The 13475-nt window shown below is 35.4% G+C and overlaps 1 protein-coding gene across 1 annotated transcript; it reads left to right on the forward strand.

The window, feature by feature from the left end:
* The first annotated feature begins 7337 nt into the window (after positions 1-7337).
* Positions 7338-9235, forward strand: LOC131334077 (EG45-like domain containing protein). The gene is made up of 3 exons (XM_058368949.1): positions 7338-7534; positions 8634-8913; positions 9045-9235. Exons 1-3 carry the CDS (start codon positions 7426-7428, stop codon positions 9049-9051), a joined length of 396 nt encoding a protein of 131 aa, XP_058224932.1. The 5' UTR covers positions 7338-7425; the 3' UTR covers positions 9052-9235.
* The last annotated feature ends 4240 nt before the right edge of the window (positions 9236-13475 follow it).

The raw sequence follows: 13475 nt of genomic DNA on the forward strand, positions 1-13475 counted from the left end.
GAAAAGGGTTGACTGTTGAGTCCAAAAACCCGAAGCGAACACAGTAGCGCTTGGGAGAGTCGAGAGAGAAGTATATGTGGGAAGTTCTCAAATGTGGGCCCTTGGTTTGTGGGTTTGGTACTTTTAATAGATTACAAATATCTAAAACTAAGGTTGCTATGCTAGACCAGCTTAAACAATGGGAGCTGAAAAAGATGCAGGCGCACATAGTTTTGTCCGATATTGGGAGAGGTACCCACCTCTCATACAACTTCTTACTTGTCTAGTCAAGTCCAGTTTTAGACCATTATAAACTCTTTAGGGAGTAACATGGTGATCGAAACTGTTTATATCATAGCTTTTGTTAAGAAGATCATTCTCGTAAAAAGAGTATTTTGTTTGATCAATCAAAAATAGCTATGCACAAAAGGAGTGAAGGTTTCAAATTATTCGTGTTGCTCATTACTTCGTTTACAAATGTTCTTTGTTTACGTAATTATTGGAGTTCGATTGAACTAATCTTTTACATGAATGACGTGCTAAATAAGAGCTTTAATATGTACGATTTCAATCATTGTTACTAGATTTCGAACAAAATTGCAATGGCTAAGAATTGGATAGATGCGTGGGAGCCGAGAGGTTGGGATAGGGGAGGCCTGAAATGTGGGCCGTTGGTTTGTCAGTATCGTACTTTTAAGATAGGATAGAAAAATCATTGATACGGAGTATCTAGGACCAGGTTAATGTACTTCTAGAACCTTTTCATTAAAAAAAAAAACTATGGGTACATTATTTGCTGTACACCAAATGTACACTGTGTCATTTGAGATTAATTTTGAAATCTCACATAAATGATCGAAGTCAATCAATGTATTTAGAATATTGTTTTAAGGATCTCTATAAAAAATTAAGTCAATCCAATATCAATAGGAGCTTGATCAATTTTTCGCTCAATATACTGATAAGATTTTCAAAATGTAGAGGTGCTAGAGGTACAAATTTAATTGGGAATGTTTCCATTTTTAAAGTTGATTTAGCTTCTAATATTTTGTAAAAAAAATAAAAAATTATCCATAAGACCTCATTTTTACATTTTTACTTTCTCCCCCAACAAATTAGAGTCGGTCTTTGGTATCTTTGTAGGATTTGTTCTTGGACTTTTTAAAAGAGATGAATAATTTGAGACAGTAGAAAACCAAAAAAGTGGACGTATAAAATAAGGTGCGAGGAGTCTTTCTTTTTGCTTTGTCACACAATTAATTATATCTTAGCAGCATATTAATAATTTAGATTACTTCGAGAAGTCAACACAATTTATAAAAACATTACTTGTGGCTTTATTCGAGAAGATTTCGTGAGTACCATGCATAGATTGTATTGAGTCCAAAGATGCATTTAGGACGATCCGGTTCACTTCCGAGATGGGTATTGAAATTCATCTTAAGGTAGATTCTGCCAATTTTTGCTTTGCAATTGCCGGCTTTGAGATCAATTAATTATGTAAACTCCATAGGCCGAGCTCCCATTCCGTTGGCAATTCTATGTCCAAAACACACATTTACCACGTCCATTCCAATTTTTAATGCTTTTATTATAGACCGTTCGTATAGGTTTGTGGACAGGAAGGCTTTGATGTCTACTAGCGCGAGTGTGTGGTACAAGTTACTAAAGGCTGAAATCCCAATTTTTGCAGGGATGACATTCTAAACAGAGCTTTCAATATGTACTATTTCAATTATTGCTGTGAGTGGTTGGGATAGGGGAGGCCTGAAATGTGGGCCGTTGGTTTGTCGGGATCGTGCTATTAAGATAAGGATAGGAAAAAAACTGATTGATTGATACGGAGTATCTAGGACTAGGTTAAATGTACTTCTAGAACCTTTTTCATTTAATTAGTACTATCATCATTTCATTTTAGATTAGAATAATATGCACGCGCACGTAGTTAAGTTAAATCCAGTGTCGTGATTTTCAGCAAAACTTATGTGATGCTCTCAAGTGGTATGGGAGCATTATACTCCCAATGAATTACAGCCTTTGGATTGAAAATAGATAAATCACAGCCTTTAGATCAAAACCAAAAACTAAAAATGGGGTGGTTTTGTTAAAAATGAGGTGGTTTTGATCTAAAAAACGGAGGATTACTTACCACAGAACAGACAACACTTACCATTCACTAAGGCAACACTTACCATTCACTAAGGCAGAACTTACCACATTAGTGAATGGTAAGTGTTGCCTTAGTGAATGGTAAGTGTTGTCTGTAATTCATTGGGAGTATGATGCTCTCATACCACTTGGGAGCATTATAGCCTTTGCCGATTTTCAGAGGAGAAATCTGCAGCTCATCTAATCGGGAATAGTAGAAAAGAACAATGGAAATATATATAGTCGGGAATGTTTCGATTTTTAAGTTGATTTTAGGCTCCGTAATGTAAAATATTTAAAAAAAAAAAATTCAAAATCTTATTTTTTGATGTTTCATTGGCACATTAAAAAATATTTGTAGAAATCGATAAATTAGTGTAGAGATGAGGGGACTTTAAACGGTGGAATTCAATGAGAGAGAGAGAGAGAGAGAGAGAGAGAGAGATTGAAAATAAAAGAATTGAACCTGAGTCAGGATTGAGAAAACTGAACAGTGAGAATTGCAGTAAAAGGCAGCGGACTCATTTCGGAAAACAACAACAAAAAATTTAAGGATAAATCATTTTTATCAAATTAGTGAAAAATATTTTCCTTGTTTTTTTTTAAATAACCAAATACCGAAAAAATAAGTAAAACATTTTACGTTCAAACAAACAGAGCCTTAGCTTTTAATATTTTTCAAAAAAAATATCAATATAGGACCTCATTTTTATGTTTCGCTTTGGCCCCAACAAATTAGAGTTGGTATTTGGTATCTTCATAGGACTTGTTCTTGGACTTTTGGAAAGAGACAAACAATTTGAGTTATTAGACAACAAAAAAATTGGACAAATAAAATAGCTTTTAATATTTTGCAAAAACAATATCTATAGGACCTCATTTTTACGTTTCGCTTTGGCCCAACAAATTAGAGTTGATATTTGGTATCTTCATAGGACTTGTTTTTTGGACTTTTCAAAAAAGACAAACAATTTGAGATATTAGACAACAAAAAAATTGGACAAATAAAATAAGATGCCAAGAGTATCTTTCTTTTTGTTTTGTCACACAATTAACTATATGTTAGTAGCAGATTAATAAGTTAGAATATTACGAGAAGTCAGCACAATTGATAAAAATATTACTTGTGCCTTTTATTCAAGAAGATTTTGAGAGTACCATGTGTAGATTGTATTGAGTCCAAAGATGTGTTTAGGACGATGCGGTTCGCTTTCGAGATGGGAATTCAGGAGATTCCTCTCAAGGTAGATTCTACCATTTTTTTTTCTCCGCAATTGCCGGCTTTGAGTTTTATAATTAATTGGTGCCGTTCCGGTTTATAGTTAGGGCTGATAAACGAATCAAATTATTTGGAGTTCGAGTTTGTGTTCGCTCGTCAAAAGTTCATTTGGGATCAATTAATCATGTAAGCCCCATAGGCCAAGCTCCCATTTCGTTGGCTATTCTATGTCCAAAACACACATTTAAGTGTATTCCAATTTTTAATTCTTGTATAGAACGTCCGTATATGTTTGTGGAAAGGAATCGCTTTGATATGTACAAGGGCAGGTGTGGTACTGGTTAGTCAAGGTTGAAAGTTTGGAAGCGGTTAAATTTTTCTCAATCAACCAAATCCGCTCGAGCGACCATCAGGCGATATATAAAGCCAAGTATACTGGAATATGTTCTTTGGACATTTCGCTCTAGCGGATATTGTCGCAGTTTTGTTGCGCTATGAGATAGTTAAGTCATGACCGTGACGGTCTATGAAATTGTCGCAGTTTTTGTTGCGCTATGAGATAGTTAAGTCATGACCGTTACAGTCTGTGGATCTCTACCTCTTAATCTATCGCAAAACAAACAGATTTTTGGATTATTTTGTCCTTAGTTAATTTTTTTTAAATTTTTTTACTAATATACTCACTCCGTCCCAATTTAAATGTCACATACAATTTTTCGTGCATTTTCAAACCTCAAAAAAATATTCTTCTACATATTATTATTTTAATTTTCGTACACCAAAGTAAAGTCTTCAATGAGCACTTTAATTGGTTTAAAAAAATTAAAAAAAATAAAATGTAGAAGTTTAATTTTTTTGGGATTTGAAATGCACGAAAAACCGTCAGACATTTAAATTGAGACGGAAGGAGTAAATGTTTTAGTTTTATACTCCCTCCGTCCCTAATTAACTGTCCACGTTACTATTCCGGACATTTTAAAAAATCATTTATATCTTCCAAAGTATAATATTTTTTATATGCAATATGGATCTTGTTTGATAGATCTCGATTGATTCTATTAGACAAAATTTTGAAAATTATGAAAAATAGTGTAAATTAAAAGATATAACTCATTTTAAAAAATTTGGAAAATGTGAAAGTAGACAATTAATTAGGGACGGAGAGAGTAATAAAGAGTAGGTGCGTGAGTGAGAAGATCAAGGGCAGCTTGCTCGATCTAGATAGCGACTACCTCTTTCTAAAGGGAAAGATAAGCTTATTGTTCATCAAAATGAAGACCCCGTTCCTTTTTCTTCCAAAACCTTCTTTTTTTTAAAAGAAGGTAATTTCAAATTCTAATATAACGAAAATAAAAAATGATTTTTTCAATTTTTTTGGCACCGTTTTAAAGATTTCAATGAGACCTATCAAACAAGATCCATATTGGTAGAAAAATTATTTACGTAAACACATAATTTTTAACTTTGAAATTACCTTTTTTTTTCCAAAACCTTCCTTTTTTAAAAATGGAACGGTCGAACTCAGCCTTGTGTTGATGATTGCCAAGCATTCTTTTAGAGAAGACGAACCAATAATTCAGAAAGAAAAATGACGCACACGTGATGAGTCGCCCGTTGAATCATTGTTATTGGTCTACTAATTGGAAAGCCCACCATTGTGAAAAGTGGGCCATGAGGTGGATCCACAGACCTAGAAGAGGCTATTGGCAGAGGCGTATGGCCCACAACGCAGACACCTCCAATCAGAACCAGTAATCAAGTTATTGATTACGGGGGTGGTTGAAAACTTGGTCTTAGTTTGACAACGTCCAGAGCTTTCATAGTCTCTTTTTGAGACTAAACATACTCTTTATTTCGTTCACACGTAATGAGACTTTAATTTCTGTCTCGACATAGCTCAATTGGATCTTCCATAAATTATGGTGTGGTGTGACGGAACGATACTCCTTGACGGAGATGACGATGTTTCATGCATGCACTTCCATATTGTTTTTTTTTTTTTGATCCGCCACTTCCATATTGTTCACATAAAAGAAAACATCAAATCCCCAATTCGAGTGAATATCTGGCTCATGGAAATCAGTATTTAGATGACAAAAGGGGAAAGGACATAAAGTTGGGAAAATGACGGCCAAGGACGTGTTTGATAATTAATACCCTCCAAGGACATTTTCAGCATTAACAAATGTTCTTAAATGTTCTTAGCATGTCCTTGACGGGTATTAATTATCAAAACACGTCCTGGGCCGTCATTTTCCCCATAAAGTTAGGTTAAAAGCCCAAAGCCGGTTCGGTATCAATCTGCAGCCTTATGGTCTATTTAAGCCCATTCTCAAGGTTAATTGGGCCTGTTTGGGCTAAATAATTCCAGAGTATTGTCTTTATTAAAAAAAAAATCGCATTTCCTAGTTTTGTAGCTTTTTTTTTTTTTTGTGTGTGTGTTTAAATTATTGGTTTAAAAATTAGACTGTTTTGGATTTTTTTTATTCAAAAAATAGTTTGAACATAATATTTTAGTTTTTAGATTCCTTTCGGCGATATCACATGGTGTCTCAACCAGCCATTGTTATAGAGCCCATTACTAAATGAATGGGAATATGTAGTGGTGGACAATGGCGGCTCAAGCATTTTGTGCTCAAAATAATCACATGGGTTCAGAAAAATCCATCAGTTTGTTTTTTGTAGAACAACAATTCTCCTACTAGTATATGGGTACTAGGCAATAATCGGTACTTGACCACAAAGGTGTCAAATGAGCTGTGTCATGTTGGCCTAACCCATTTAGTTTCGTGCCAAACGTGCTTCGTGCCGTGCCTAGCTCAACTCATGCATTGGTCATGTCGTGCCATGCGGCCCATGCCGGTCCATTTTAGAATATGCTCGGCCTAACCCGACCTGACCTACAAGCACACCTAACTCTGTGCCATGTCGTGCCTGTGCCCCAACCAATAGGGAGCTCGGCTTATAGAACGTACAAAAATGTGTGCTAGAGGCTTTCTGGTAGGGAATGGAAAAATGGTACATACGACTTTTTAGGTGTTTAGTTAAAGTTCTAAAAGGAATAAAAATGTGACCTGGCCTTCTCTCTCTCTCTCTCTCTCTCTCTCTCTCTCTCTCTCTCTCTCTCTCTCTCTCTCTCTCTCTCTCTCTCTCTCTCTCTCTCTCTCTCTCTCTCTCACCATACGGTGGCAGATAAGTAAGGTACTAAAATAGAGGTGGTGTTTTTTTAGTAATTATTTAAAGAAGTCTCGGAATTGTTCAAATGGAGCAATCGATAAAATTGTCATTAACTACGTAAAATCCGACTCTAAAATGATTAAAAGAGCCAAATGGAGATGCTCGATCGATCTAGTAAGTAAGAGGAGATAGATGGGGTACATCTATTGGAGGATATATTTTGTATCTTTTAGAAAAATGAAACACCGGTTACATCGTAACAGAAAAGGCGATCAAACGACTTCAGAGTTGTGAGCATTTGTATGCTTAGATATTTTCACTTTGTTTTTATAATATAAAGTTGACTATGATCAAATCTATCATGATATTTTTGCACGAATAATGCACCCAGCGAACCTTTCATGATTAGTTATTTTGATCTTTGGCGTGAGTCTGGAGTGAAAGATATCATATATATAACACGTATGACAAACATGATTTTAAACTCAAAGTCGTCTAGTCTTTAAAATGGAAAGTAATTTAACATTCGCTTGCTTATCGATGCCAAAAGTTAAACTAATATTTCGTAGATTTTCCTTTTATGGGACATATGAGATGGACGATTATGATCGCACAGTGATAATTTTTACGCGTGGAAGGAAGCTAAGCCCTACCAATAGGCTCAGTTTGAATGAGAACGTGACACAATTAAACTAAATAGAAATGTGATTTTTAATGACACATATGTAACTTCAATTTGTATTATAATAATCTACATGAATGGTTTCTTAGACGTTCTTTCTCTATAAAAGGGACAGGTCTCAGTTAACTTCGTGCAGTGGAAAAAGTTTGTTTTTCTTTCTAGAGGTGTTTGAAAGAAACGGAATAAAGTGCGATAAGGGGTAAAAAAGAAGAAGGGAGAAATGGGTGCCGGAACGCTATTTTTATTTATTGTGTGCATCACAAAATGCCTTAGTCCGGTGGCATATGCAGATCAGGGGTATGGCAAATATTACACACCCCCTTATGTTCGTAAGTGCTAGATTTACAATTTAAATTTATTCATTTATTTTACTACGATGTATGATCATTATGAGTCAGACTCAATAGGGGAAAGACTCTTTATATAACACGGTTCGGACATCGAATATTAAGGTTTTCATTGGACGATAGGGATCGAGTTTCGAATATCGGGATTTATTTGAAATATTATATAACTTGATTTATAATAAAGAGATCAATGTTTTAATTCTAAAATAGAGTTTGTTTTCATCGCAAAAGAAAATTTCATAGAGGGATCGATATCGTACATTAATGGAAAGATTAAAAACAAGCACCAGATCGAGCTAACAATACACATATCAACAAAAATTGGCGCATGTGGAATAAAAGGGCAGAGGAAGCAGGACCCCCATGCAAACCCCCAACACTTTAGTTCCAAAAGTTTTTTTTCTTTTAATTCTTTATTTTGGTAATGCAAGGTGTTTCGGGTCAGTTTGCATTCAACTCAAACAAATCCCTTACAGCTCTTCATAGGCTCATACAACCGTTTCACATGTTTACACGTGCGGGTGAGATGGCCTCAAGAGTTGCTAGCACGAAAAATCGAACCTGTAATCTTAAGAATGAGCGAACTCTTAAGCCTGTTTAGGGTTACGTTTTGCTTGTATTAGTAGTTACCCACAATTATTTCTACTTTACCGGCAATCAACTTTCCCATAATTTTTTTGGGCTCGTTGATCAATTAATTATCGATATCTTTACGTGTCTTACGTACTGGGATTTCTTGTAAAAATAGTACTCCCTCCGTTCCAAAAAGAATGGCAATTTTTTTGAACTCGTGTCATTTTTCATTGCTTATATCTTTTAATCTACTATAATGTTTTTCATGAGTTTGAAATTTTATATAATAAAATTAGTCGAGAACTATTAAATAAGATCCATATTGTATATTTTTGAGATCCATATTAAAAGATACAAAGAATTGAAATTGACACACGGATATCAAAAATTTACATCAAATTTGAGACCGCGGGAGTAGCAATTTTAGCTCAATGATGCCAATGATGTGTTTAATTGAGAGTACGTTGAGGCAGGAAACTAAGGGTTGCTCCCTTTCTTTTTCTCTCAGCTTCTGCTTGCTATGGGTACCAAGACGAGGGTGACATGATCGGCGCGGCAAGCGACACTCTGTGGAACGGTGGTGCTGCCTGCGGGAGCATGTACAGTATTACTTGCATCGGTGCCACGAACCAGGGTGTGTTGCAGCCTTGTACGGGCCAGAGCGTGACGATAAAGATCGTGGATTACTGTCCACCACCGGGTTGCCAAGCAACTATCGATCTTTCTCAAGAGTCTTTCGCCATAATTGCAGACCTCAATGCCGGCAAAATCGTGATTGAATATAACCAGTAAATTCCTCAAATCACATATATATATATAGCTTTATTTGTTGCATGTGAGATGATCACCAACATATATATAGTGGGCGTTTTGTGTTATTTCATTTGATTGACGATTCATTTTTTTGTTGTATTTGCAGGGTCTGAAGGTGTACTAGGTTAAGAAAGTTTCGGCATGTACATATATATGAATTGGCAGCGGCCTCTATATCCTGAATAACAAGCATGTTACGATAATGTCGTATGCTAGCATGAGCGATGTTGAGCGATCGAGCGTACTAGTTGTATGACATGCTTTTGTTAGTGTGGAAATAAAAGAAATCCTTTGAAAGTGTTTACCAAATTTCTCGCTTCTATCTCTAATAAAAAAAAATATTCAACTCTATCGATCTCTGGTAAAATTATAAGGGAAGCGTTACGGGCTCACTAAGTGTCTATTGTTGTGATTTAAACCGTTCATATTTTAAGACTCCCAATATAATATTACTATGCAAAAAATCAGTTTGATTGGAAGTCGATAGATATATCAAAATTTGAATTTTGGTTTATATAATGGACGATCTGATTTATGTCAATAATAATAAAGATAAACTCTCCATTTTACAAAGCAAAATTCAATTTTTGATACTTCTATCGATGTCCGATCAAGTTTATTTTTTGCATGGATATACTACTATGTGGGGTTTAAAAGATGAACGGTTCAAATCAATAATAAACACACGATAGAACCGAAAAAAGTGGTGGTGAAAAAGTGGGGTTTTCAACCACCGGTAGAAAGAATTTAATCTCCAGGATAAACTGGATTGTTGAATTCATTTATGAAAACCTTTCGGCCCGCTTGGACGGTCTAAATTATTTTTTCTTAGAGTTCGTTGAGAAGTTAACCATGCCAAAATTAAAGAGCTCCTTTCAGAGGTTCTACCTTTTATATATGAGCCTACAAACGCTATGGTTCTCCACAGAATTTGCAAAGGTATAGCATCTAAAATCAGAGGAATTTTTCGGTGCTGGGTGGGTATATTCCCGTGGTACCTGCTCGGTATATTTGGGTTCTCGAATACACTTTTGGATGACTCGATCAGATTGAAACCCTTTTTCTCTTCTCTTCTCTCATCTCAACACTTTCTCTCTCATTTTTCTCTTTTCAAATTTGAGCCACCTAAAAACGTAATGGACGGTTAGAATGCGTCGAGCGGACACCACGTGGTACCCACCCGGCATTGAAATTTTTTCCCTAAAATCAAATCTGAACCCAATAGACAACCCACAAGGATCCTTCACAGTGTGGACAATTAACCCTGTGAGATATCCTCCAAACGCACCTTTAAAATTGACACCCTGAGGAAAAAGACCAATAATGTTCAATTGTCAAAACTTACTACTATTGTGTTTAGCTCGTCGAGTTTGTCATAAATGAAGAAATTCATACTGATCAGTGCAGAATGAATAGGTATGGGTATATGAGAGAAACTTATTCACGGCGGGGCCGTGAACAACCTCTTTACAGCAACAATCAATCGTGACCGTCTAAAAGTGTTCTTGATGGTCCGAATTTTAATAAAGCTTTTTTGGGAAAAGTTCAACTTTTGCCCGGAAAAATTTCATTAAAATTCGGACCGTCCAAAGCAATCCAAAACACTTTGGACGGATGAGATTCACCTCCGTAAATCCATTTTTACGGAAACCTCCGTAAAGAAGATATTTTCATGGGTATACATGCTACACTACAACATTATAAGATCGATCGGTCGTTATTAACTTTTGGTGACAATAAAGACTCGTAATAATAGATAGCAAAGATAATCATAAAAAGTTGATCTTTTGGATTCTTATAAAGTACTTATTAATTAAACTACTCATCATTACAATCTAGTTAATTATTTTGAGTAGAAATCATATGAGAAGTGTGATCTAATTAAATAAGCCACTTGGCTTTTTTAGGGGTGTTTTGGCTAGTGTGATCTAAAATCATATGGATTGAATTTCAATTAATATGTTAGGGGTGTTTTTGGCTAGGATTTCTTAAAGTTGGCTATGTGTGAAATTAGATCACACTTAATGATAGGTTTTCCCGATATGGTGTTATCACACTAGATTTTTAGGGGTGTATTGGGTAAGTGTGATTTTGCATTATTCAATAACATATGATTATTTAGCCATTAATAACCATACGATTAGAAATCTAGTTGATTTTAGATCACAACCCTAAATTAAAAATTTACCGCTACAACGTAATAAATTACAATCTAGTTGATCATTTTGAGTTGAGTTGAGTTGACATTTAAAGATTTTACTAGACATGTTGGGATGATTGTGATGACAAGACATCTTTTCGAATCTTACGAGAGGAGAAAAAGATGATATGGGCGACGATCAGCGAAGACAATCTGATTTCAAAATAAAAATTAAAAGCGATCTCCAATATGAACATAACCGATTGTTGAGTTGAACTTAGAAGAAAGAGATGGAAAATAATAGACCAAACTGCACAATGTACAATTTCAGACAAAACTATCGATCAAGAAGCTCCATCCTATTCTAACGGCCGCCCTAAAATACATCCAATAAGTTGGGCCTTCATGACAAGTCAAGTCAATATATACTTCATCTGATTATATTGGCACCAGATTAATTTATTTGTTACATATGCTAAATTCATAAATTTTGTTTCCCTTTTTTTTTTTAATTCCTCCTTCGTGTATATATATATATATATATATATATATATATATATATATATATATATATATATATATATACGGTTCGGATCATAAAAATTTGATCGGGAACTATGAGTTTGAGATTTGGGGTGTTTTTTTGGGTGTCCCTTGAACCATCCCGATATATACATAGTTCCCGATCAAATTTTTATGATCCGAACCGTTCAATGTGTGCAGAATGTGATTTTAAAAAATGATCGGAAAAGGCTTGATTTGAGCAGTTTTTATTTGAATTGTTCAATAAAAAATTGTTCAAAACTATTCGGATCAAGCCCTTCCCGGTCATTTTTTTTGCTGATTTTTCGCGGGTAAACTTAAAATCACGTTCTGATCACATTGAACGGCTCAGATCATCAAAATTTGATCGGAAACTATGAGATGTTTTTTTGGGTGTCTCCAGAACCGCTTATGTTTTTTTTTTTTTTGAATAGGAGATCCCACCCATTTAAATAAGAAATAATTTTGTTTGACCAGAGATTTTTGCACAATTGACATGACTTTGATCTTTGGTGTGGGTTCAGAGCGAAAGATATGATGAATGCGAAACATGATCTTAAACTTAAAGTCATCGAGTTTATAGTAAAATGAACAATAATTTAAGATTCACTTGGCTATCGATATCATGTTAACTTTTTTTTTTTTTTGCATAGATGTTCTTTTATGGACATATGTGGTGGGCGATTCTGAATTCATATAAATGCTGATAATTTTTTTATTTTTTTTTATGTGCTTAGCGAAGCTAAGCCCTGCCCTTAGGCTTATTAGTTTGCATGATAACGTGACGGAACTAAATAGAAATATGATGTCAAGCTACGTAGAGACTTTCACGGATCAATCTCATCAGTAAAATTACTTTTGCGGAGCAAAAAACAACCTCATCAGTATCAACAATAACAGTTCACGTAAGACTTTCTTGAAGAGAGACTAACTAAATAAAGCACCGGAGTTCCGGACGCGGGGGGCTGCTGTCCCAATTTTGGGACCCATCCCGGTCTCGCTCCGATGATCTGAATCGTTCACTTTGTAGAGCTCGTCGAGTAGAACAATTTTGTAAAAATCAGCTTAATTGAATATCATTAAGTACTTGATCGGAGCCCATATAACTCTCAGTCCATGGGTTAGAGTGGATTTGATCCAGTGTTTCGGATGCATTCTTTTTAAGATAAAAAGGTTCCGATCAGGTACTTAATGATATCCAATTAAGCTGATTTTTTGCATAGTTGTTCTACTCGACGAGCTCTACAAAGTGAACGATTCAGATCATCGAAGTGAGACCGGGGTGGACCCCAAAATGGAGTGCAGCAGCACGCTGCTGTCCCCTTGGGGATAGCAGCCCCCCTCCCTCCCCGGAGTTCTTACCAACGATAACAGTTTTTTTTTTTCTTCTTTTTTGATCGGCAAAATTTTTTTATTGATAACTCGACAAGGGTACATCGAGAGAAACAAGAAAGCAAAGGAAGCAACACTAGCATCATGTTGTTGATACTTGGGGGCAAAGCGATAGACCCGAAGAAAGAAAAATCATCCAACAAAACAGACTTGATCAAAAGACATCTGTATTCTGTCCACACAAATCGTTGTTGAATGCTATTTTATAAAATGGACGGTCTGATCCTGACAAGTTAAACTGTCCATGACCATCCGTTTTATAAACCAAAATTTAAATTTTGATACACTTAGCAATGTCTGGTGAAACTAATTTTTTAGAAAGATAATACTACTCTGCGAGTCTTATAAGATGAACGGTTCAGAATGACAATTAATGTACCGTGGGATCCAAAATTATGGTGGTGGAAAACCCATAGTTTCCGCCGGTTGCGGAAGGAATCTCTTAAAGGTTGATGAGTTGAA

This window comes from Rhododendron vialii, chromosome 1a, assembly GCF_030253575.1.
Source record: "Rhododendron vialii isolate Sample 1 chromosome 1a, ASM3025357v1".
In the NCBI taxonomy this organism is placed as follows: Eukaryota; Viridiplantae; Streptophyta; class Magnoliopsida; order Ericales; family Ericaceae; genus Rhododendron; species Rhododendron vialii.

Coding starts and splice junctions, on each gene's coding strand:
- LOC131334077 (XM_058368949.1), top strand. CDS start 7,426: ATGGGTGCCGGAACGCTATTTTTATTTATTGTGTGCATCACAAAATGC. Junction 7,535..8,633: donor TTACACACCCCCTTATGTTC/GTAAGTGCTAGA, acceptor TTTTTCTCTCAG/CTTCTGCTTGCTATGGGTAC.